The 23,827-nt window shown below is 44.3% G+C and overlaps 1 protein-coding gene across 4 annotated transcripts in view; it reads right to left on the reverse strand.

Moving 5' to 3' along the window:
- Nucleotides 1-885: 885 nt before the first annotated feature.
- The window catches only part of LOC135915595 (NPC intracellular cholesterol transporter 1-like), a 135,038-nt gene continuing 112,096 nt past the window's right edge, over nucleotides 886-23,827 (reverse strand). Inside the window, exons 24-27 of one of the 4 annotated variants that reach the window (XM_065448711.2) lie at nucleotides 21,688-21,801; nucleotides 18,974-19,133; nucleotides 3,120-3,267; nucleotides 886-1,271 (exon numbers count right to left, since the gene is read on the reverse strand). In XM_065448711.2, coding sequence (XP_065304783.2) covers nucleotides 3,146-3,267; nucleotides 18,974-19,133; nucleotides 21,688-21,801 — 396 coding nt within the window. In that variant the 3' untranslated portion in view covers nucleotides 886-1,271; nucleotides 3,120-3,145. Of the gene's footprint in view, nucleotides 1,272-3,119; nucleotides 3,268-7,922; nucleotides 8,327-8,962; nucleotides 9,088-18,973; nucleotides 19,134-21,687; nucleotides 21,802-23,827 lie in introns of those variants that run through there. The other 3 variants (XM_065448709.2, XM_065448712.2, XM_065448713.2) reach the window with 3 other exon arrangements.

The raw sequence follows: 23,827 nt of genomic DNA on the forward strand, positions 1-23,827 counted from the left end.
ACAATTGTGAACCTCCAATGCTTCTTTAAATACAGCTACACAAAATAACAATGGTGTTCACTTAAAACCAATTTACTGATCCTGCATGAGAACAAAGATCGCAGTGCTGCCAGGACAGGCTGGCTTGAAACACGCCGCACACCACGGAGCAAGTCTCCCCTTGCAACAATTAACTAAGCAAGGCTTCAGCGTGGTTGGACGTGAGTAGATGATGCTACAAACCCTGTTCCCTGTGCACTATCATATCAGCACTTTCTTGCTCTAGTGAAAGTACACTCTTTACTTGCAATCTTGATTTGAAACATTCATTTAAAAAGTCTGTACAAGAAACAAACTACGAACAAGGGTGGCTGCTCCAAAATGTTGCCACGCTTAAAGATGTCAATGAATACAAAGGAAAAAAAAAATAAAAGTAATAGACAGCCACCTCTCATTAAAGTAATGTCAAGATTGATTCAGTAAATGTATACACATGCACAATGTGCTTCGCTCGGAGATACTCGCTGCAAGACTGCTGTTGATTCGCACCACACTGCAAAATCCCCACTGCAGAGTGCACTCTGCCAGTGATGCAAAACTGTTAGGACGAGCAAAGCAAGAACACAAAGAGCTTGCACGCGCGACGAAAGTAGCGATGCTTGTCGAACAATCACACCGAAGGCTGGCCATCCCCCGACAATGATGCAGTCATCAGCACTGCAAGCTTGGCTGCAATGTACAGGGTAGCTATAGCAGCACAACCTTTAAACAGGCATACCCACGGAAAAAGAAACGCCCTAGAGCAGTGCTCTCGCCATACTTAAGAGTGCATCTTTGATGCTTTCCTGCATTTTCACCATCACTACACAGTTCTCACACACAAAAACACACACGCAAACAGACACACACGGAGAGACAAGCAGACGTTTATGCAAGTTTTGCATCACCAGAGGCAACTGCGCACCTAATCTTGTAGAGGGAGCACGAGAGACGGTAGCGATGAGGCCGTCCCCACAGGGGGACTGTATCACATGTACATGTTACAGGGGAAAAAAAAAGTAACAAAAAGAAGATGGGTGGGGTATAAAAAAAAAGAGAGAGAAAAGGAGCCACATGCTAGCCATGTAACAGCCATATTTGGAAGTGCTGCGGTCGTGCCATGAGGAAACGTGAGAAGTAAACTTGGAAGGACGACGCACTTCGCAGCCAAGAGTGGTTAACCAGTGGTTGGTCAGGGCTGCTGCTGGCAGTCGTCTCCTTCCCCATTTCTCTTTGCGATGTAGGTCTGCACACTGCAATGCAAAATACTCCCCATGAGAACAAGCCACTGCTTCTTGAAGACAATGATGTCATTCAAGAGACCCTTTGAGGCATCAGAAAGTTAAAGGCAAGCGTACAGGAGGTCAGCATCATTCATTATACACTGCAGAAAACTTTAGCCACTTCATGGTCTGACTATTTTATTGAAGGGATGTCCTTTGAATGAACGCTTTATGTTGTTCATTGAAGGACTGACCTATGACATTCCTTCAAAGGAAATCCTTTCAATATGACGATTGGTCCCTGAAACAGTTAATGTTTGCTGCAACAGGCAATAAATGATGCTGAGCCCCTAATGCTTACCTCTAACCCTGTATACATTCACATCACATCATCATATGCTATGCCAAGTTGTATAAGTTGAAATTCTGATCCGGCCCGGGAGACTTAACACATATCCTATAGCAGCAATTTTTAAATGCTGGAGGGAGTTTCGAATCGTGGACAGTTCAGCAAAAGCAATTTCCAGTTATTTACTATACTAATTAAGTTTCACCTCAAATAGTATTTCACTGATGTTTTTTGGTAGAAACATACCCTTTATGGTCAGAAAAAAAGTGACCAAGTTTTAATTGTCCTTGACGTGGAACTTGTTCAGGCTCCCATTGCACAGTTCTAAATAATAGTTCTGAGCAATATATTTCTAGGCATTAGTCTAGTTTCACATGTTAGTCCTACACACATGATCAGTGGCTTGTTTTAGAACAAGAAAAGTAAATAGTGACATGCAGGCAGTGAGCAATGCATAAAAATTAATATGGCAGTGGGGCAGTAAATACATACATCAGACAAAAGAGAAGAGTGAAAGGCAACGCAAAACGTAACTAAGTGTCAAGATGTCCAGCATTATCTGATGACATGAAAACTCAAACCTGATGCATAATCACACAGTTGAACCTCTTATAGAGCAGACCTTGTGTAATGAAGCATACAATTTTACCTTTTTTTTTTTTCTAGATCTCGGCTGCCCTGAAGATCAGGTATTTCTTACTACACTTTAGTCAAGTAATTTTCCATTGAAGTTTCAACGTAACAAACTCCTGGCACATGTGAGCATATTCAGGCCCTCAAATAAGCAAAAATGGCCGAGGTGGGCTTCGTCACTAGCACATATCCTTTCATTTATCTATGACAATGGGCATTGTACAAGAAGCAACTGTTAAAACTGCATTGCTGTAGCAACAGTCGCCTTGACATAAGGACTGATGATCATCCTGCTGCACTCGACACTTGAGTGTGTAGGAAACGTGGAGGACGGAAAAATTTGGAGGAAGCATCACGACACAATCTTGAAGCATTGGCCGACACAGTGTTCCATGCGCAGGGAGTGCAAAGTTCACGGTGCTTGACACAGTGCCGTTCCTGGCACTGTGTCAAGACTGAACTTTGCACTCCCTGCGCATGGAACACTGTCGCTTTTAGACGCTGATGTGTACAGTGCCGATTTGGCAGCATGCAAAATCTCACTAAAGTGATTGTGTCCTCAAAAGTGATTCAATTGACCAAACGTACAACTCCAGGTCTCTGAAAACAACACTTAGGACGATCACCTCCCAAGCAAGCAAGGCAAGTAAGTAAATCATGCCACAAGAAGGATGTCCTATGCCAATCACCATTTCATATAAAGCATGGTACTTACTGCCTTAGAGCACAAAATGTGCGTTATTAGCATGCACAATTGCCAAATATCTGGCACTCGAGGTTCCACAAAGGGATGAACAGCAACATGGTGCCTAGGGCAAAAACTGTTTTATTCAAGCAAAAGTAAAAAAAAGCAAGAAAAAGAAAGTGAAATAGAAGAAGCAGCACAGGGCACTTACATTTTAAATATGTAGCTAGAGCTTCCTTATGCGCTCACATTCTTTGGAGTATATTTGTCACTCTTGGGCCTGGTTATTGTGGGAGTCACCGTCGCCATCTCATGGAGCTGAATGTGTTCTATTAACTTGTCCTTGTTCACTGGGGGACCTGTGCATGAAAAAAGAAAGAAAGGAGGGAGGGACATGGTTTACAAAAAAAAAAAAAGAAACGGAAGAATATGTCATGGCGCAACCACATAATTGAATGCTTGCTTGCATTGGACTGAAGTGCCCATTCATTCTTTATCAGTCAGGATTCTTGAACCTGTTCCGAAAATTTCAGTGCATGAAGGATTTCAACACCTTCCCCTGAAATTTGGTCATCGTGTGCCCACAAAGCAACACTCCATTCAGAAGCAACGATGTATGAAAGTCAGTGCAGGGTGATGAGGTGCTCTGTCTAAATTGTGGAGTAGCACGCACAGCGCATATTGCAAAACGCTCCGAACTCAAGCGTGTAACGATGCCTTTCGACGCACTGTCTATTCATTAGTGAGTGGTTATGTTGCTAATTCCGAGCATCTGTTACCACATGCAGGGGCCACGGGCCTGCATGCGATTCACTTTTCATTACTTTGCATGGGCAGGCCTTAAGGGCCATTTGACTCAACATCAATATAGCCTTACTATATATAAAAAAAGTTTACACCCTTTAAGTGTAAACTTTTTTGCTTACAGAGTGTTTTTGTTTACACAAAGTGCCACCTCGAGGTTGCATAGCGGTCAAGTATCGACAGACTGAGACATTGCGCTAAATGTGGTGCCAAGCTAATGTGAGAGCATCGCCAGAGAGTGATCATTTGAGAACATCGGTCAAGCTGCACCTGTACTTCATACAACTCACTGCGCCCTCCTGGCTATTGTTGGACACACCCTCCGGAGTAAAGTTAACCCTACGAAAAAACTAAACATAACAGTGCAAGAAAAATGTGCTACTGCCAATTACGCCATGCAACCTTTCGGAACATTTCGACAGCAGCAAGTCATCAAAGCTTGGCCAATGCGGACTACAATTTTGTGAAGTTGATGCCTGCTGTTTAGGCTTCTCTGCACTACTGCATCACCTTTCTGTTTGGTACAACAAACGTAAGAAAGGCATGCACAACTCACATACACAAGGCTTAAAAAAAGAGTTGCTAATGTTTACAACGCAAACAGAGAAGTCAAAAAGATGTCTTGGCATCTGAAAGTTGTAGTATGCTTGTGCTCACATACCAGCAACATTGAGAGTTGCACAAATAAGTATTCAGCATGCATCCCACTATTGTAACCAATTGGAGCTTTCCTAAAGCGGCACAGTAGGCCTTGAGGGATGCCATTAAGATAGGGCTCCAAACTGCTTTTAACAACCCAAGGGCGCTTGTAATATGCGCACAACACTGACTACATGAGCATTCTTCCATTTTCCTTATTCTCAGCTACTAAGCCACCGATTTGGACTTCTACACAGTACTTATAAGTTACATGTACAACCTATGTCTCCAAGCACTTAACCACAATGACAGGTGCATGCCCAGCAGTTACAATTAACCCTCTCAGACGCTACTTCATCCTGTTGATTGAAAACTTGCTTTCACCACATTTCTTAAAAAACACTTACTGAAAAGCAGCTTGAAAAGCACTTTTTCAGCCACTTGAAAATTATGCCTGGCGCTTGACATTATGAAAAACAAAAAAAGAAGTGAACCCACTACATACCCACACTGACACCGAGTAAAAACACCCAACTGTGTTCTTTCCCAGTGAATTTGCTAAAACATTTTGTACATTTTATTCGAAGTTGTAGCACCATTGTAATCAGAAGTGTTTCAAGATGTAGGGGACACCTTTTAAATGCCACTACTATTATCATTGCTTTTGCCGTTTATGCCTTCTCTTCATGCACATAACTGCATACACAGCGCCTGAAAGGGTTAATAGCGTGTAAATACAAAGTTTGTTGAAAGTGAATTTATTGAATGCATAATTAGGGGAGGCATGAATATTAAACTAACCACCAATTTAGACTTCTTCATGGCCTTTCCAAGTTCTCCGTGGCACTTGTGTCATTCAACCATGACAACAGATGCTTGCCAGGCATTTATCATCATTATTGCAACCATCATATTTGTGTTCACTGCAGGACGAAGGCCTGTCTCAGTCATCTCCAACAAGCCCCCCTTCCCCCCCCCCACATCCATCCCTCCCTCCCCATCTAGTGCCAGCTTACCCCATCATATGCCTGCAAGTTTCCCCAATTTCATCACACCACTTAATTCTCTGCTGTCCTTCACCACCCTTCCCTTCTCATGGCACCCAATCTGTCACTGATAAGACCACCAGGTTATCCGCCTTATGCATTCAGGACCTGCCCAGCCAGCTCCATATCTTCTTTATAATTAATAACTACAATATCAACTATCCCTGTTTGCTGTCTAATCCATGCCTCTGAACATCAGTCTATCATTTTTCGTTCCATCATTTATTGCATGGTAACTAACTTCTTCGGAAGCTTCTTTGTTAACATGCAAGGTTCTGCTCCATATGCTGGTACTGATAGAATGACGATACAATGGCTGCATAGTTTTGTTTTCCCCTTCACAACTTGATAATGTCTGCCCTATGTGCGACAACTCATTTTCATCCTTCTTTAAATTTGCCCAAGAGATTTAAGTCATGATTATCAGCCTATTTTTATGTTCACTGCAGGACAAGTTACTTTCTTCTTTCTTAAGTTACTTAGCAGCTGTTCAGTCGGTTTTGGTTTTCGTTTTTCTTCCGTTGCACCCGGATTTTTAAAGTGCTTCCAGAGAAGGGGCGTGGCCAGCACGATGAACGCTTGTAGTTACCAAGATGCCATAGACGCCGCGTGCTGCTTATGCATGGTAATGTCGCATTTGTACCAATTTAATGCATCTGGGCACAAGTTCTTGGACCTTGGAAGCTGCACTGATATGCAAGACAACTTTGATTCGTCACATTTTCGAACGCAGTTTCACTTTTTCCACCAAACCATTTCAAAGCTGTCGTGTGCCGATATAAAGGTGCCCTGTGCGTTATACAGGTCCCAGTTCTTACGGTGTTAACAATCTTCGGTCAGGATAGTTTGTCAGCAGCGAGTCAAGTATCGCGCAAAAAGAGAGCCAGGAGTCGACCTTGGCATCATGCTAGGCCTAGTTACTAGTGTTAACATTTTCTTTTTATCTCAAGAAAAGTTTTACAAAAAAAGATCTCATTAGCTGGAATGTTGCATATGCCTTTTATATTAGGAAATTGATATTCTCAAAATCTTTTAAAGGTTCTTCCGTGCGACACAACAATGACATTTTTATACAGTATAACTATATTTTTGTTAAGATATCTTTTTTTTCTTCAAATTCTTTTCGACATGTTTAAACATATTACCGTGGGAAAGAAAATTTCCTCTTTATATACACATTAACCCTTTCAGGGTCAATGACTTAAATATACGATGCCGCGAACAAGTTTAAAATGGTCGATGCCGTGTATTTACGGCGCCGTCTGTACGTTTAACAAGCGCGCCAATTTCCTAACTTTTTCTTTTCTGTCATCTGCCAACACTATGCGGGAATACAGGGAATATTTTGTCGCGTGCCTCCCTCTCTCGGTTTTCATTGCATGGTCTGTTTTAGAGCTAGTAGTTTGCTCCAGCTCACGTATCGGCGTGCACGCGGCCGGGCTGCGGTGTGGGTTTTGTTTCAGGGGTGGTTTCGGCTTCTTGCGCTTGCAAAACTGATGGCTATCTCGTTACTAGTCGCTCAGAGGGCGACCACTTGTTTCTCGCTTGTTTAGTACTCACAGGGTGCGCATGGGAAGGATACCGCCACGCATGCTTTCCGTTACTCTTCTTTTTTCTTTTTTTTAGGACTCACAAAAACTAATTGCCTCTGGTTGGTGATGAGATGAAGATTAGGGGCAGTTTGTCACATGCTTTGCTTTTTTGACGGGCACACAACCACACAGTTTTCTTGAGTGCGTGCACCTATTCAGTTCGATTATGCTATGGACGTACATATTAGTGTAAGAGCAGGAACTTTTGAGTCTTGCGAATTCTCGTGTGTGCATTTTCAAAGCCTTGAACTATGTGTATAACAATGCATCAAATTTGTAATTCTTATAAGTTTATTTCCTTTTTTATTGTTATTCATGAATGAAGAGTACATATATACCAATGCAAAACATTTTTTTCTCACTTTACGTTCACCTTAGAAAAATTACGGTAAAGTTTTTTCGAAATAAGTCCCTGAGAAGAATTGGAATCTACAATAAAAAAAAAATTTACCCTGGGCTGTCGCACGTGGCGAAAAAAATCGACCCTCGAAGGGTTAAGTATCAAGCATACTCTGCAATGCAAAAAAAGTGTTTACTAGACTAGTCAAATACTGCTGTTTTTCCCCAAGGGCAGGAAAGTGTTTAACAACACTGAACAAGTTCACACACCCTGTTTGGGCCTAGTAACACACTGACTGTTCTACTGCAGCAAATGTTCTTGCATAGGAGGCATTAGTCAGTGCACTCAATTGTCATGTGACCCGCTTGTCATTGACAGGCCGTGAACTGCAGACACTACTGTAAAGATGACAGTAACTGAGCGACCAAAACCAGGCGGTGGAAGGCGCATCGCCGTCACCATCACCTGAAAAGGCATCGCGGGCGCAGCAGGAACGCTTAGCGGTTTTTCTTTTAACTTTATTGCGCTTTCCGTCAGGTGCATGCTGGACCCCTATGGAAGGGTTAGCCCTTCCTTCACCTTCATTCACTGTGATGTGTCGGGCTGGCTCGTTGTTGACCGGGTTATCGGAAGAGGCGCTCGGGTGTGAGCGTGACCTTCTTCGGTCGTGAACGCGCTTGCTGTGCTGCCGTCTTCGTCGTACTGTGGACTTTGGCTGGTCCTCACCCGTCATTCTGGAGACGTCTTGCGCTTGTTCTTTCAGTAGTTTCAGGCTTTTCAGTCTCCAATTTAACATTATCCACTCCCACGGCAGTTTCGGAAAGAGCAAGAGAATTCTCAGTCTCCGATTTAACATTGTCCGCCCTCGTGCCCTCTTCTATCGGGGGGCTTTGAAGGACTAGGCTGGGTTTGGCGCGTGTGGTCTTTGATGTGGCTGTCAAGTGCGGTGATGCCGGGAGCAGCCTGGTTCGTCTGTTCTGGCGTCTGCGATTGCACCCTGCCGTGTGAATGCACGCTCGCTGTCAAGTGACCCTTTTTTCACTCACGACTATACTTGTCCTGTGAACGTGCTTGCCGACAGCTCACCCTAATTACACTATTGTAACCACTGTCACCCGTCATGACAACAGTGCATGAAGCGGAACAAAACAGGGCATGCGGTTAGAATTAGTACGTCTTGTGGTGGGAAAAGATGCTTGAACGAGTGACCTTACTTCCTGTGTGTTTGTTTCCTCACATGTTTTCGCGTCTTTCCCACAGCGAAACTTACTTTTCTCACGCCTTTTCATACTAGTGACAGGCCGCTGTCAGAGAGAAACGCAAAAACTGTACCTGCTGGAGCTGCTGCTATGAAAAACGGCAAAGGCTGATCCTCAGGAATGCCCTCTACAATGACATGGTTTTCAAATGCGAGATACGATATTCAAAATTTTCAATATTTGCCCATGCCTACCCAAAAGCATTATAATTGCTTGCAAGAATATTAGATAACTTGTTCTCTATGGGGAACAGTTTGCCTGGACATGGGGAGACTTAGAAGCTACACTCCACAAGTTTGTCACTCGTACATAATATCGCAAGTAAAAACCGGTCATGCAGTTCCAATAATGAAGAGACAGAACTGCAATCTGTCTCGAGTCTGAAACAGTGAATGTGAGTGTTTATTTACAACGCTATAAAACATCACTAAGAAACCGTAAATTTAACTTCATTTCACAACCAACAGTCTTCGCCTTGCACGCGTTGAGACGGGAGAGGCTGTAAAAGATGAATATGACAACACATTACGCCCAGCCTAAGGCAGAGCATGCCCTGAACACATGGTGGATCATATTTTCGGCACATTTTGCAACATGCTGTTGCGACTATTTCTTCAATTTAAATAAGTATCTGCTGTTAGCTCTGCCAGTTACAGGCAGACTCCTGTCAAACACACTGATTTCTCAGAACCTGCAAAGATCCGTAGTTCGAAAGCTCCAATTTGCAGTTTGAACACTTGTCAGTGACCTGACCAGAAGTGACCTCATAATTACATTAACGTAAGGTGCAGTGACACAACGTGCAGATGGAATGCTGAACCTAACACTCACTTTTGCTCAAGCTAAATGTTAAGAGCTTTCAGACTAACTTTCTATGTAAGAAGACACCTTTCATATCTAATTTTTTTCTGTTACGCTGTGATTTGCGTACTACGTACTATAGTAGAACGTTCATTTGAACTCCAAGAGGACCGGAAGTTCGTTCGAACAAAACGGAGTTCAAACTACGGAGAGCCCCTTTAAGTATAGCACCCGACCAATTGTGTGGTACAGGGTGCCAAACCAAAATCATCCTGGACTAACACTGAAAAAAATACATTTCTTCCATCAGCACGTCACAGCAGGAGCTGGAAGAAGCCTAGGTTCTATATAAAGTTTGAATGTGTTAAGATCGCGCCTCCTTCGTCATCTGCTGTAGGCGAGAGGGAAACGCACAAAGGTGAGTTGAGAAGGACGGTAGCTTGATGTGCGCAGTCATCCCATATGCCCAGCGTTTGAGATGACTGGTAATGTGATCAAGCGTGCTCTAAAAAACAGGGGGGGGGGAGGGGCATCGACGCATTGGACCTTCTCCTTTGCCTCATGCTTATCCGAAAATCAGTCCACGAGAGCGAGAAATCTTTTTCGGAACAACCATTGTGCTGTTTTAGGAGACCAAACGCAGGGGTTTTTTCTCCATTCAATCACACAGGACCTTGCTGGGACCAACAAAGCAGTTAGTATTATCCGCAAACTCGAATTAAGAGATAATGTATCACAATTGTTTTTGCACAGAAGGTCCCGCTACATTGTTCACTATGGGACCTCCTCCTGTATACTAAATACCTGTAACATCACAACTTTGAATAATGAATTCAGATTCTGACAAGTCAAGTTGGTCACTCTCGTTTCCTTCATCATCATCATCAGCCTGGTTACGCCCACTGCAGGGCAAAGGCCTCACCCATATTTCTCCAAAAACCCCGGTCATTTACTAATTGTGGCCATGCCGTCCCTGCGAATTTCTTAATCTCATCCGCCCACCTAACTTTCTGCCGTCCCATGCTACGCTTCCCTTCCCTTGGAATCCAGTCCGTAACCCTTAATGACCATCGGTTATCTTCCCTCCTCATTACATGTCCTGCCCATGCCCATTTCTTTTTCTTGATTTCAACTAAGATGTCATTAACTCGCGTTTGTTCCCTCACCCTATCTGCTCTTTTCTTATCCCTTAACGTTACACCTATCATTCTTCTTTCCATAGCTCGTTGCGTCGTCCTCAATTTGAGTACAACCCTTTTCGTAAGCCTCCAGGTTTCTGCCCCGTAGGTGAGTACTGGTAAGACACAGCTATTATACACTTTTCTCTTGAGGGATAATGGCAACCTGCTGTTCATGATCTGAGAATGCCTGCCAAACGCACCCCAGCCCATTCTTATTCTTCTGATTATTTCTGTCTCATGATCCGGATCCACAGTCACTACCTGCCCTAAGTAGATGTATTCCCTTACGACTTCCAGTGCCTCGCTGCCTATTGTAAACTGCTGTTCTCTTCCGAGACTGTTAAACATTACTTTAGTTTTCTGCAGATTAATTTTTAGACCCACTCTTCTGCTTTGCCTCTCCAGGTCAGTGAGCATGGATTGCAGTTGGTCCCCTGAGTTACTAAGCAAGGCAATATCATCAGCGAATCGCATGTTACTAAGGTATTCTCCATTAACTTTTATCCCCATTTCTTCCCAATCCAGGTCTCTGAATACCTCCTGTAAACACGCTGTGAATAGCATTGGAGAGATCGTATCTCCCTGCCTGACGCCTTTCTTTTGTAGCGTTCCTAACTAGAACGGCAACAGAAATGACATCATCTAAGTGAGACGGGTGTCGTCCGCCATTTTATTCCAACTTCTTCCTTCTCACTTCTCCCCTAGCACCTTCCTTCGTCTTCTTTCATGCGTCCAGCGCAGACCGCTTCACTCTTCCGGATTTCTTTTAATTACACCTCCTGGGGTAATACTTGAATACGTTTCCAATAGCGGCGCACTCCGTTTGGCCCGAGGCTCCGGCGTACCAGACATTCTTCAATATTCCATGCTGGCATGCAGTCTTAATAACTTGAAATGGTCCGCAATATTTTGAATTTGAGGGCACAGCTCCTTTCCTTACAAGGACATAGTCTCCAGGCTGTATGTCCGGTATCTGGCTACTGTGCCTTTTATCAAAGTTTCGCTTCATGCGGCGCTTGTAGATCTCCTGTTCTTTGACAGTTTTCCTTACTTCCGCAAGTTCGAGGTTCTCTAGGAGACCTAGCTCACGATCTGCAGGAAGTATGGGCGCTGTACCTGAAGTTACAAAATGAGGGCTGCAGCCTAAACTCGTGGTGTATGATCTGTTGTGATGCTTCACAGCGGCCTCGAGACAGCACTTCCAGCCACCGGCAAAGTCTGGATACATCTTCAGATACTGTTTGATGTCTCGTATGGCACGTTCCGCTAGGCCGTTTGCTGCCGGGTGGTATGGAGAAGAATACTTTATCATGATGCCGTGCTCCTGGGCCCACTTTGATAATTTGGCACTCCGAAAAGCCGGCCCGTTGTCGCAGACGAGCGTCTTTGTGTGTTTAAAACACTCAGCTTTGAGGAGGTCTATTACGCTGTTTGCGTCTTCTTTGCCAGCTTTAGCCGCAATCGCCCGTGTGCACTCATCTATGGAGAGCAAGAAAGCTTGCGTTCGCTTGACTCCTTCCCCCTTCTTTTTGAGCTCCGCGAAGTCCAAATGAATTACTTCGAACGGGATGCTTGAATATTCAGGGTTTGTCATAACGTCTGTCGATTGCTTGAATTTAACTTTGTTCACCTGGCAGAGGTGGCATGTGCGGATGTAATGGCTGATGTCGTTTTTCATGCCCGGCCATGTGAATCTCATGAGCAATTTCTTATAAGTGCGCCAGAAGCCATCATGTCCACCCGATTCAGGGGTGTCGTGGTATAGATGAAGAATCCTTGGAATCATAGTTGGTGGTACGTGATACCTTCCATTGATAAACTGGAGCTCTTCTGTACCTTCCCATAGCTTAATATGATTGATTGTATCTGGATTATTGCTTGATTCCTGTACAAGTAATCTTGATAGTGCGTCAGCGTCAGTGAGGAGTGGGCCAGGACGGTGCGAAATTACGAAATCAAATTGTTGCAGATAGTTCACCCATCTAGCAATGCGGCCTCTTGGCTGGGCCATGCTCAGAAGTTGAGTCAATGCTTGATGGTCCGTGAAAAGTATGAATTTGGCACCTTCCAGGTAAGTACGAAAGTACTGCACAGCTTTTAAGACGGCCAGAGCTTCCTTTTCTGTGGTACAGTAATTGATTTCGGCGGGTTTCAGGGTATAGCTGTAGTACCCCACGACGTAGTGTTTGGTTTGATCAGCTTGTTTGGATGGCTTCTGGTATAGAACTGCACCGGTAGCATAATGTGATGCGTCCGTGTTCAGCACGAAAGGCAAGGAAAAATCCGGTATTCGCAAGATGGGGTCCGACGATATTAGTTTTACTAGCTCACGATAGACAGCTTCGCACTTCTCGTCCCAATGAAAAGGCACGTCTTTCTGAGTTAAACGTGTGAGGCACCTTGTTCTCAGTGCGTAGTCTTTGATAAACGCCCGGAAGTGTCCTGCAAGGCCAAGAAAAACGCGCAGGGAGTGCACATCATAAGGCTTTACCAGCTTGGAGATTCTCTCTACCGATTCTTGCTTGGTGCTTTTAGTCTGTCCATCAAACACCCTGCCAAGAAATACTACGGTATCTTGAAAGAACGCACTTTTCTTGAAGTTGACTTTGAGTTGGGCAAGACTGAGGGCATGAAGAACTTTTGAAAGATGACTACGGTGTTCGTCCTTTGTCTTTGAGTAGATGATGATGTCGTCGATGTACACATTGCAAAATGTGCCCAGGTAAGGTTTCAGAATGTCCGTCATAATCTTCTGAAACCACGCAGGGGAGTTTTTCCAACCAAATGGTAGGCGGTTGTACTCAAACAAGTCAAATGGGGTTATGAACGCGGTGTACTTCTTCGTTTCTTCACTTAGTGGAATCTGCCAAAAGCCCTTGCAGAGATCTATTCGTGAAAACCAATGGCAACCACCGGTTTCGTCAATGATGTCGTCGATTCTCGGCATTGGATAAGGTATCAATTCAGTTTGACGATTGAGAGCCCGGTAGTCTGTGCAGAGGCGGAATGTCCCGTCTTCTTTAGGTGCAATAGTGATAGGAGAAGCAAATGGGGATACAGAAGGCCGGATGATACCTGCGTCTAACATTTCTTGCAACTCCTTTTTCAGCCACACCTTTTTATCTCTGGACATATTATAGGGGGTTCTACGAACCACTGTTTTATCTGCGAGCTCGAAAGGAACGACATGGGATTTCATTGCTGGAGGGTAGCTTCCTATGCATATAAGCTCTGGGTACTTAGTCTTGATGTCTTCGTGGTGAAAAATTAGCCTTGATACACTAGGTTCTTCACCAGGGTCTTCTGTTCTTATCGTGTCTTCGGCCATTACCTTGTCATCCCAATAGAGGTTCATCTTAAGTTTTTTCATGTCTGGACGGGACAAAAGAAAATCGTAGGTGACATTGGGAATGGCCAATACATCACTGGTAATAGCATTTCCTTGAAATTCAATAGCCAGGGTTACCCATTCGCTATGCATGGTCACTGACCCATCGTAGGCTTGGACACGCAATGTTCTACCAGCGTGCAGACGACTGGCATCCACTCGAGTCTTGTTGATAATAGATACCGAAGCTCCACTGTCAACGAGAGCCTTCACTTCAATGCCATCTACCTTAATGGGGGCGTACAATAAGCTTGACGACGCCAAATATACTGTCTCACTGAAGCTCTTTTTCTGGGGCTTGTGATGCACGGTAGACAGATTATGTGGAAGTAGGTTGCCGTGAACTGCGGTAATTGGTTCTTCACCATCCTCACAGTCATGATTTACGCTTCCCAGAGATTTGTTTATGAAGCTGTGTTCACATTCAGTTGACGGCAACGACTCTAGATTGGAATCAAGTTGCTCTGTTCTACCATCTGGCTGTCTTCTCGATGTAATTCTTGGCACTGAGGTCTGTAGAAAGTTCAGAAGGTCATCAAACGTTCTTGGACCTTTGAGCTGGACATGACAACGGATCTCGATACACAACCCTTGCGTTATCAAAGCTACAACAGCAGAAGACGACAGCTTCGGTTCTGCAGAATACAACAGGCGACGCTTCTCAAGACAGTACTCAAGCAGAGAGCCACCTGTATAACTGAACCGCAGTGCCGCATCCCATCTTTCTACTGCGTTGCCTTCGAAAGCCCCTAAAAAGTTGCTTTTCCACAGTTCCCAACATGTTGTTCCATAATCCATGAGTTGCACGTCATACCATTTTCTGGCTATACCGCCCAAATAGCGGCGCATATGCAAAATCTTTGTGTCGTCGGAGTGCCACAGATTCTTGTCACAGGCGTACTCGAAAAAACACAGCCAGTAGTGTGCATTTTGCGATTTTCCTTCAAAAACATCTGGTTCAACAATACTTCGTGCTGACTGCTCTCGACTAAGCGCTTGGACGAAAGTTCTCATTATTTCGATCTGTTGTATAATGTTCCTTTGCAGTTCCATAACACTCAAGTCTAGGCTCACCTTCCCGGCAGGCGTTTCCTCTTTGAGGGTGCCACGTCGTATGGGTTCCAGAACGAGTTCGCTCAGTGTCTGCAGTTGTAGATTCACTGTCACCGATCCTGTTTGCACGAGGGCTTGGCGGCTGATTGCAGCTTGTTGCAGTACCACGTTGATCAGCGCGGTAGAACTAACTTCAAGAGGAAGGTCCGTCGCTGGCTCACCGTGCACTTGGTATCGGGTGAACACAACAGACTCTGATGACGCCTGGTCGACGAAAAACGTCACCCGCATCGCTGGTCTTCGAAAACTGTCGGCTGCGCCAAAATGTAGCGTTCCTAACTAGAACGGCAACAGAAATGACATCATCTAAGTGAGACGGGTGTCGTCCGCCATTTTATTCCAACTTCTTCCTTCTCACTTCTCCCCTAGCACCTTCCTTCGTCTTCTTTCATGCGTCCAGCGCAGACCGCTTCATCTTTATTGGGATTTTGTTGCTTGCTTTATGGAGGACTACGGTGGCTGTGGAGCCGCTATAGATATTTTTCAGTATTTTTACATATGGTTCGTCTACACCCTGATTCCGTAATGCCTCCATAACTGCTGAGGTTTCGACAGAATCAAATGCTTTCTCGTAATCAATGAAAGCTATATATAAGGGTTGGTTATATTCCGCACATTTCTCTATCACCTGATTGATAGTGTGAATATGATCTATTGTTGAGTAGCCTTTACGGAATCCTGCCTGGTCCTTTGGTTGACAGAAGTCTAAGGTGTTCCTGATTCTATTTGCGATTACCTTAGTAAATAGTTTGTAGGCAACGGACAGTAAGCTGATCGGTCTATAATTTTTCAAGTCTTTGGCGTCCCCTTTCTTATGGATTAGGATTATGTTAGCGTTTTTCCAAGATTCCGGTACGCTCGATGTTATGAGGCATTGCGTATACAGGGTGGCCAGTTTCTCTAGAACAATCTGCCCACCATCCTTCAATAAATCTGCTGTTACCTGATCCTCCCCAGCTGCCTTCCCCCTTTGCATATCTCCCAAGGCTTTCTTTACTTCTTCCGGCGTTACCTGTGGGATTTCGAATTCCTCTAGACTATTTTCTCTTCCATTATCGTCGTGGGTGGCACTGGTACTGTATAAATCTCTATAGAACTCCTCAGCCACTTGTACTATCTCATCCATATTAGTAACGATATTGCCGGCTTTGTCTCTTTACGCATACATCTGATTCTTGCCAATTCCTAGTTTCTTCTTCACTGTTTTTAGGCTTCCTCCGTTCCTGAGAGCATGTTCGATTCTATCCATATTATACTTCCTTATGTCAGCTGTCTTACGCTTGTTGATTAACTTCGAAAGTTCCGCCAGTTCTATTCTAGCTGTAGGGTTAGAGGCTTTCATACATTGGCGTTTCTTGATCAGATCTTTCGTCTCCTGCGATAGTTTACTGGTATCCTGCCTAACGGAGTTACCACCGACTTCCATTGCACACTCCTTAATGATGTCCACAAGATTGTCGTTAATTGCTTCAACACTAAGGTCCTCTTCCTGAGTTAAAGCCGAATACCTGTTCTGAAGCTTGATCTGGAATTCCTCTATTTTCCCTCTTACCGCTAACTCATTGATCGGCTTCTTTTGTACCAGTTTCTTCCGTTCCCTTCTCAGGTCTAGGCTAATTCGAGTTCTTACCATCCTGTGGTCACTGCAGCGCACCTTGCCGAGCACGTCCATATCTTGTATGATGCCAGGGTTAGCGCAGAGTATGAAGTCTATTTCATTTCTAGTCTCGCCGTTCGGGCCCCTCCACGTCCACTTTCGGCTATCCCGCTTGCGGAAGAAGGTATTCATTATCCTCATATTATTCTGTTCCGCAAACTCTACTAATAACTCCCCCCTGATATTCCTAGTGCCTATGCCATATTCCCCCACTGCCTTGTCTCCAGCCTGCTTTTTGCCTACCTTGGCATTAAAGTCACCCATTAGTATAGTGTATTTAGTTTTCACTCTACCCATCGCCGATTCCACGTCTTCATAGAAGCTTTCGACTTCCTGGTCATCATGACTGGATGCAGGGGCATAGACCTGTACAATCTTCAATTTGTACCTTTTATTAAGTTTCACAACAAGACCTGCCACCCTCTCGTTAATGCTATAGAATTCCTGTATGTTACCAGCTATATTCTTATTAATCAGGAATCCGACGCCTAGTTTCCTTCTCTGTGCTAAGCCCCGGTAGCACAGGACGTGCCCGCTTTTTAGCACTGTATATGCTTCTTTTGGCCTCCTAACTTCACTGAGCCCTATTATATCCCATTTACTGCCCTCTAATTCCTCCAATAGCACTGCTAGACTCGCCTCACTAGATAACGTTCTAGCGTTAAACGTTGCCAGGTTCATATTCCAATGGCGGCCTGTCCGGAGCCAGTGATTCTTAGCACCCTCTGCAGCGTCGCAGGTCTGACCGCCGCCGTGGTCAGTTGCTTCGCAGCTGTTGGGGAGTGAGGGCCGGGGTTTGATTGTGTTGTTCATATAGGAGGTTGTGGCCAAGTACTGCACCAGGGTGGCCAATCCTGCTCTGGTGAGGGAGTGCGTTACCGGTTCTGGTCACCGGGATCAGGCCACACTCCAGGCCTGTTTATGCAATTTTATCAACACGCGGATTTTTTTTTTTAATCCGGTGGAAAATTGCCGGCACCGGGATTCGAACCACGGACCTCTTGCACGCGAGGCGGGTGTTCTACCTCTACGCCACCGCTGCTTCGTTTCCTTACTCGGATACTAATCAGTATTACTAATCAGCATTATACGAATCAGTATCAGTGATTAGTATTTCTCCCGAGCGTTGGTCGCATGCATGATAGCGCCACATAACCTTGTAAGACATTGAAAGAGGCCTGTGCACATGCCAATGCAACCAAGATGTGTTCCGCAAGAGCACAAGAATGGAAAAGACAATGCCGAGCAGAACAGTCTGTCTAAGCAAAATGACCGCAACTTATGTATTTTAATAGTAAAAAAACAAAACAACCAAGACTAACTTATAACAAGTTCTTCACTGAAGGTTCAGGGGGGCCAGATTTTGTTTACCCATGGAGGGAGACGCTCCTCGAAACAACCTTTTCTTTATTATTTGTACTAGAGGTTTCAAAATTCAGCCAATTATAGAGTTTTCTATGCAGACTTCAAATATGTCATTACCTTTTGTGTAGCTATTACAATTTCTGAATTATGTGGTGCACAATGACAAAATATAGTCATCTTTGTGGGCACTTTCTTATGCACTTAATTTTCACAAAAAGCATTGTGCTGTAGATTATTTAGCTCTTTGTAGATTCCTAAGTGCCAATATCAAGCCAAACAGTGGTGTGCAATTACTGAAACTATGCAAAAAGATTAGAGCATTCCAACAAACTTTTTTTCCTCGATTCCCTCAAATATAACCTTGTACTTTTGCAACTACTGCTTGGAGATATGGCAATTTCAAGTAGGTATCTGCACTGTACATATCTTCAGGAGTATGTATGCCAAATTTTGTTAGTATAACATAATTATAAATGTACATTATTTTCATGTGATTGTGGAAGAAGTTAGTGTGTCCTAATTTTTTTTAATAGTTGCAGTAATTGTAGATGCTGTTTGAATAGATATCGGCACTTTGCAGTCTACATAGAGCTAAATAAGCTACAGCGCAAAGCTTTTTATGATAACTTATTACACAATAAAGTGCCCACGCAATCACTCCATGTTACCATCGTTTTCACCTGTTGCAGTGCACCGACAAGGTGATTAGTTCAAACACTGCGGCATCGAGGAATGCCCTTTGTTGCGTTGCATGAAAGCATGGTACGTCCACGAGTGATCGCGAAAGAATGCGCCCCTCCCGCCTCTCTGCCCTCATGCTGAGTACAAGGGCGTGGGAGCAATGAAGCAGCAGAGAGAGAGAGAGAGTTGTCACACTGACCCAGGATGCTGAGGAACACGGGCAGGAAGATGAGGCTGTGCAGCGTGCCAAACGCGATGATCCCCAGGTACATGCGGAAGTAGAACACCTGGAAGATCTGCGACTTGGCAAACGCTAGCACCAGGATCCCACAGTCTGTCAGCGTGATGCCCGACAGAATCTGAAATGGCACAACAAGCACCAATAAGCACAATAAGCACATATTAACAAGCACACAATAAGCACAGATGGACTTCTGTAGACGCCACATGAGCGCTTAGAGAGTTAGACCCTCGTTACCACGTAGTCGTAAAACCGAGGGAAGATTCAGACACAAGGAGAGCCAAGGTGAGTGAATCAATCAGTGTTCGAGCCAGGCACTGCAAATCTGGAACCTTATACTACATTATCCATGATCCCGCAGCTGCTATTTAAACTTGAAAACTGAATGCATTATGTTTCGCACTGTGCCAATGCAATTGCAATTTAACAGCTTAGCAGCATCGACATGTCATCATACTGACTATGTTTAACACATTTAGTATGTGTGAAGGTCACTGAGAACCGCACTGTCGCTCCTGATTCATCACAGGGCTGTCAATGCCGATAAAAGCTTCGAAGGAAGCGCTGCCAAGTGAGGGTCAAAAATCAATTTCTTCGACAGGATATAGCATCACCTGAACGACATCCTCGTCTGTGCTCATCAAAATAAGATTCTTCTTGCAGTTCTACAGTTTCGCTCCCTTGATGCACATTTGTCCTACATTTCCTCTGGTTCAAAAGGAAAAAAAAAAAAAAAGAAGCGTAGACCGATGTTAAAAATGACGTCACTGCAACCATGACATTTACTGCCTTTTTGTTTGTTGTGACAGTGTGTCGTTTTTGTGGGTTTAGGTTTAATCAAGGACCAGGTTACCTAAACCTTTCCTGGTCAACCAAGATTTTAATATTGTATGCAGAATTGGCCGGTAAAGGCTTCCGTGATAATGGGATAAAAAAAAATACAAGGCAACAATGGGAGCCAATTTCCCACTGTGAAAATATTCAGAACTGGCCAAGTTTTGAAACGCCAGTTACAGTATTTAGCACACAGTAGCGTACATGCAGGCCTCTCTTAACGAAAGCATGTCAAAAGACTCTTACACCATTCTCAATGTTCATTGTAGGCAGCATGCGTGGCAGAGCTTTTTCTCTAAAACCATGTTATGCCATAACCGTGACAAATTGTGCCACAGCTCTGTTGCAGAGAACTCAGCCTAATTTATATTGGGGCCTCCACAGACAGCACACACTTTGGCTATACTGTAAACAAAACAGGCGAGCAGTGATCACAAACATGGTACACTACATTACCATGCAAAATGCTGCCTGTGTGCAAAACTGAGTGGAAACCAGCCAGCGGTATAGCTGCAAGGGTCCTGCGTATCCAAAACTCCTCTTTACATACCACACTAAGTATGTCAACCCACTTGGGACATTTACCGTATTTACTCGCATAATGATCGCACTTTTTTCGCCAGAAAAATTGACGCAAATTCAGGGGTGCGATCATTACGCGGGTTAAATTTCCCACGAAAAAAAATTTTTTTTTTTTCGTCCCGCGTTTGCTGCGGGATGCGGGTGCGGGACACCAAAACAAAAATGGCGGCCGGCGGAGCAAGCCGAACGCGCCAAACGCGATTTTTTTTTCTTCTCGTGAGTACATTACGTGCATTCAAACAGTTTTTTCCGTATCAGTGATGAATAATATCGTTAATATCGGCAAGTTTGCGGCGATAACGTAGCCATGTCCACTTTGAGGGGACAGAAACAGATGGGCGCACTTAGCTGCCAGTGACAGAAATGCATGGCCGGTGTGCTGCGGAAACTGCGGCACCGGTTTCACTACTCTCCTAACACGGCACGTTTCCGCTAAGGGTGGGCGAATATCTTAGCCGTGTTACAAGCGTCGGCGTATAAATAGGGTACACTTTTAACGTATCCGTGTAAACGTGGCTACTATCATTGCCGCGCGCGATTTGTTGCGTGCTCACGAGTGCAGATGAAAAGAATCGAAAGGCGCATCTTTTGTTTTTGTTGACCACAACGATTATAAAGCCTACCCATAATAAAGGCAAGTTTGGTGGTACCTCTTTTTGTCATGGAAGTGCGTAAAGTGATGAAAGTAATGAAATGAGGCATCCACTTAAGAATGTTTGGTGCGTGCAGGCGAGTCGTTCGCGTAGCATTCGACAGATGGTAAGCGCGATCATTGTTAGCTAGACTTGGAACACCACATATCGCTGCGGCAAGTTCGGGGTGCGATCATTACACGGGAAATAAAAAAAATCGAATTTTGACGACAAAATTCAGGGGTGCGATCATTACGCGAGTGCGATCATTATGCGAGTAAATACGGTAGTCAGCCCCTTGCTCCGAAAAGTAAAAAAAAGCTTCAATGAATTGAGAGAATCCTTGCTCATTGTTCAAGCACCTTCAAAATGCAAAGAAAACGGAAGAGAGCCCACCAAAACTTTGAATTCTCCGAGACTGGCTTTATGCAAGTCAATCTTGCTTGGCATGTCAGGAATGCAGTGTAGCAATGAAGACCTGACACAGCAATTCCTTTTTTGCATCTCTTTAAGTTTAGTTTTTTTTTCCTGAAAATTTTCTGCGGAGGTCCGGTTGCAACACATACGGACGGAAAGGGAGACAGACCGATAGCAGACGACAAGCGAGAGGCCAAGGGTACTGACCGAGCTTCCCATCTTGGTGAGGGCGTCCTGGGCCCGCTTTACCCTAGTAGGAGCACCGCTGAAGGCAAACACCCGCACCAGGTGGGAGCAGAACTCGACGGAGATGCCCACACCCTGCAATCGAGAAGGAAATGGAACAAGAGAGCGATTCTTTGTTAAGAGAATGCACAGATTTTTACATATCATCGCAGACCTTACAAGCGGCTTATCACGTGGATGAGACGGCGTGTCTCTGTCTTTGGTTAGAAAATCGACTGTAGACAGGCTCCAGTATTTGCTTTTGGCTAACGTCAATGCCGAACCTAAAATTGTTGTCGTCTGCCACACTGGTTCTATGTCAGACAGGGCCACCATGCGTGTGACAGGCAAGACGAGCTTCCCCATAGGCAAAATGCAACAACCCTCGACGGGTATAAGTCATTCCCCCCACCTAGTACAGTTCATCGACTATCACAGCAAATTTCAGTCAAGATTATAACTCCGGTAAAAATTCTATGAATGAGGAAATTCGCAGTACCCATTGCTGCATCACCGGTTACTACAATTCACCGACGATTCCGATTCGCTAATACGTATCTTAATTTCGCGTTCTGGAAACACACACACTGTTTTCCAGAAGCTGCTTGCAAGTGCTTTACACACACAACCACTGCAAATATCTCTGACCACTATTAAGGTTCACTCGCTTCAAGTCAAGCACTGTGCTTCAATTCTACCATAAGCAGTAAACACTGTTATTTTATATAAACAAATTATTAATTTGAGCACGGAGCAACCCATATATATACTGTGCCTTGCCTGCAGAAGGAGCCTCAGCAGAATTTCTGTAACTGTCACAGACTATACGTTAGGGGTACGTGAATAGTATTCGAAACCTTTGAATAAAGAATCGAATAGTCCCTATTTGTAAATGCGAATATTTTTCAAATAAATTTCAAATATTTCAAAATGCCGAATGCACCCAAATAGACGTTGGATTGTGGGGATTTACGAGCCAAAACTACGATTTCATTATGAGGCACACCATAGGGACTGCAGGTTCATTCTGATTTGAGCCCCAGGATATCTTTAACGTGCCCACTAACATAACAGCAGGGCAAATTTGCGCCCTCGAGGGCATAGTATGAACATAAAACACGAGCACTTGCCTAGTGGAGAAGGCTATGTCATTACGGTAGCCGTACTTTACAGGCCTGCACAGCGATCGTTTGCACTTTCTGAAGAGCTCTGTGCATGCAAAGAAACTACTTGTTTGCTCATGATGCTTCCTTTCCAATTTTTATGAAGAGCAGTTCATAATGTGCTATGTAATGATAGAAACTTACAAGGCTAACTACAAAGCTTACAAGGATGCGAACATCATTTTACAATAATTATGCATACGGCTAATTATTATCTGAAAACTATTCAAAATGCATTCTATATTCAATTCGCTTCTGGCATTATTCGATTCATATTCAATTCAGTCTCAAAAATCACTATTCGTACACCCGCACTACAGCACTCGGGGAACTGCATCCTCACTAGGGCATGCCTGTATGCAGAGAGTGTTCTTGCGATAACTATTCAAGCTGTCCTTCCATGTTTCCACAACATAAGCCACTGCAAGCATTGTTTGCTTTTTTTTGTTTTTGTTTTACATGAACACAGCTGTTGGTGTGAAAAACATCCCTGCAGGTCCAACTCAATGTTGGAATCTAAGTGATGCAAAGCTTGTTCGAGAGGTAGCAGCAGTAGCAGCTGACACAAGCACAGACTTCGTAACCTGCTTCGGTTTGGCTGCCTGCATCACGAGAATGAAGCCAGTGTTGAGGGAAGAATGTTGACGAGTGGTGCATGGCATAAAGAAGTAAGACACGTTTATAAATATGTTTAAACCTTCATTCCTCCTATGGCACACCCATTCCGGGGGATTGGATTGGCTAAGAATGGGCACATATTCAGTGATTTGATTTCGTCAGCTAGGCCAGCCAGCAGCAAGCTGTCTATTCAGGGACACACCCAACGGCCCCCCATGTTTACATGGCAACACAGCAGAAAGCACATACCTATTGGCCCGACTTTTGAATGTATGTGTGCGTGTGTGTGTGTCTAAGGAAATGACTAAGAATGCTACCCCCCAAGGAAGAGGCAAGGAAAG

The sequence above is a fragment of the Dermacentor albipictus genome, chromosome 3, assembly GCF_038994185.2.
Source record: "Dermacentor albipictus isolate Rhodes 1998 colony chromosome 3, USDA_Dalb.pri_finalv2, whole genome shotgun sequence".
NCBI classification, from domain to species: Eukaryota; Metazoa; Arthropoda; class Arachnida; order Ixodida; family Ixodidae; genus Dermacentor; species Dermacentor albipictus.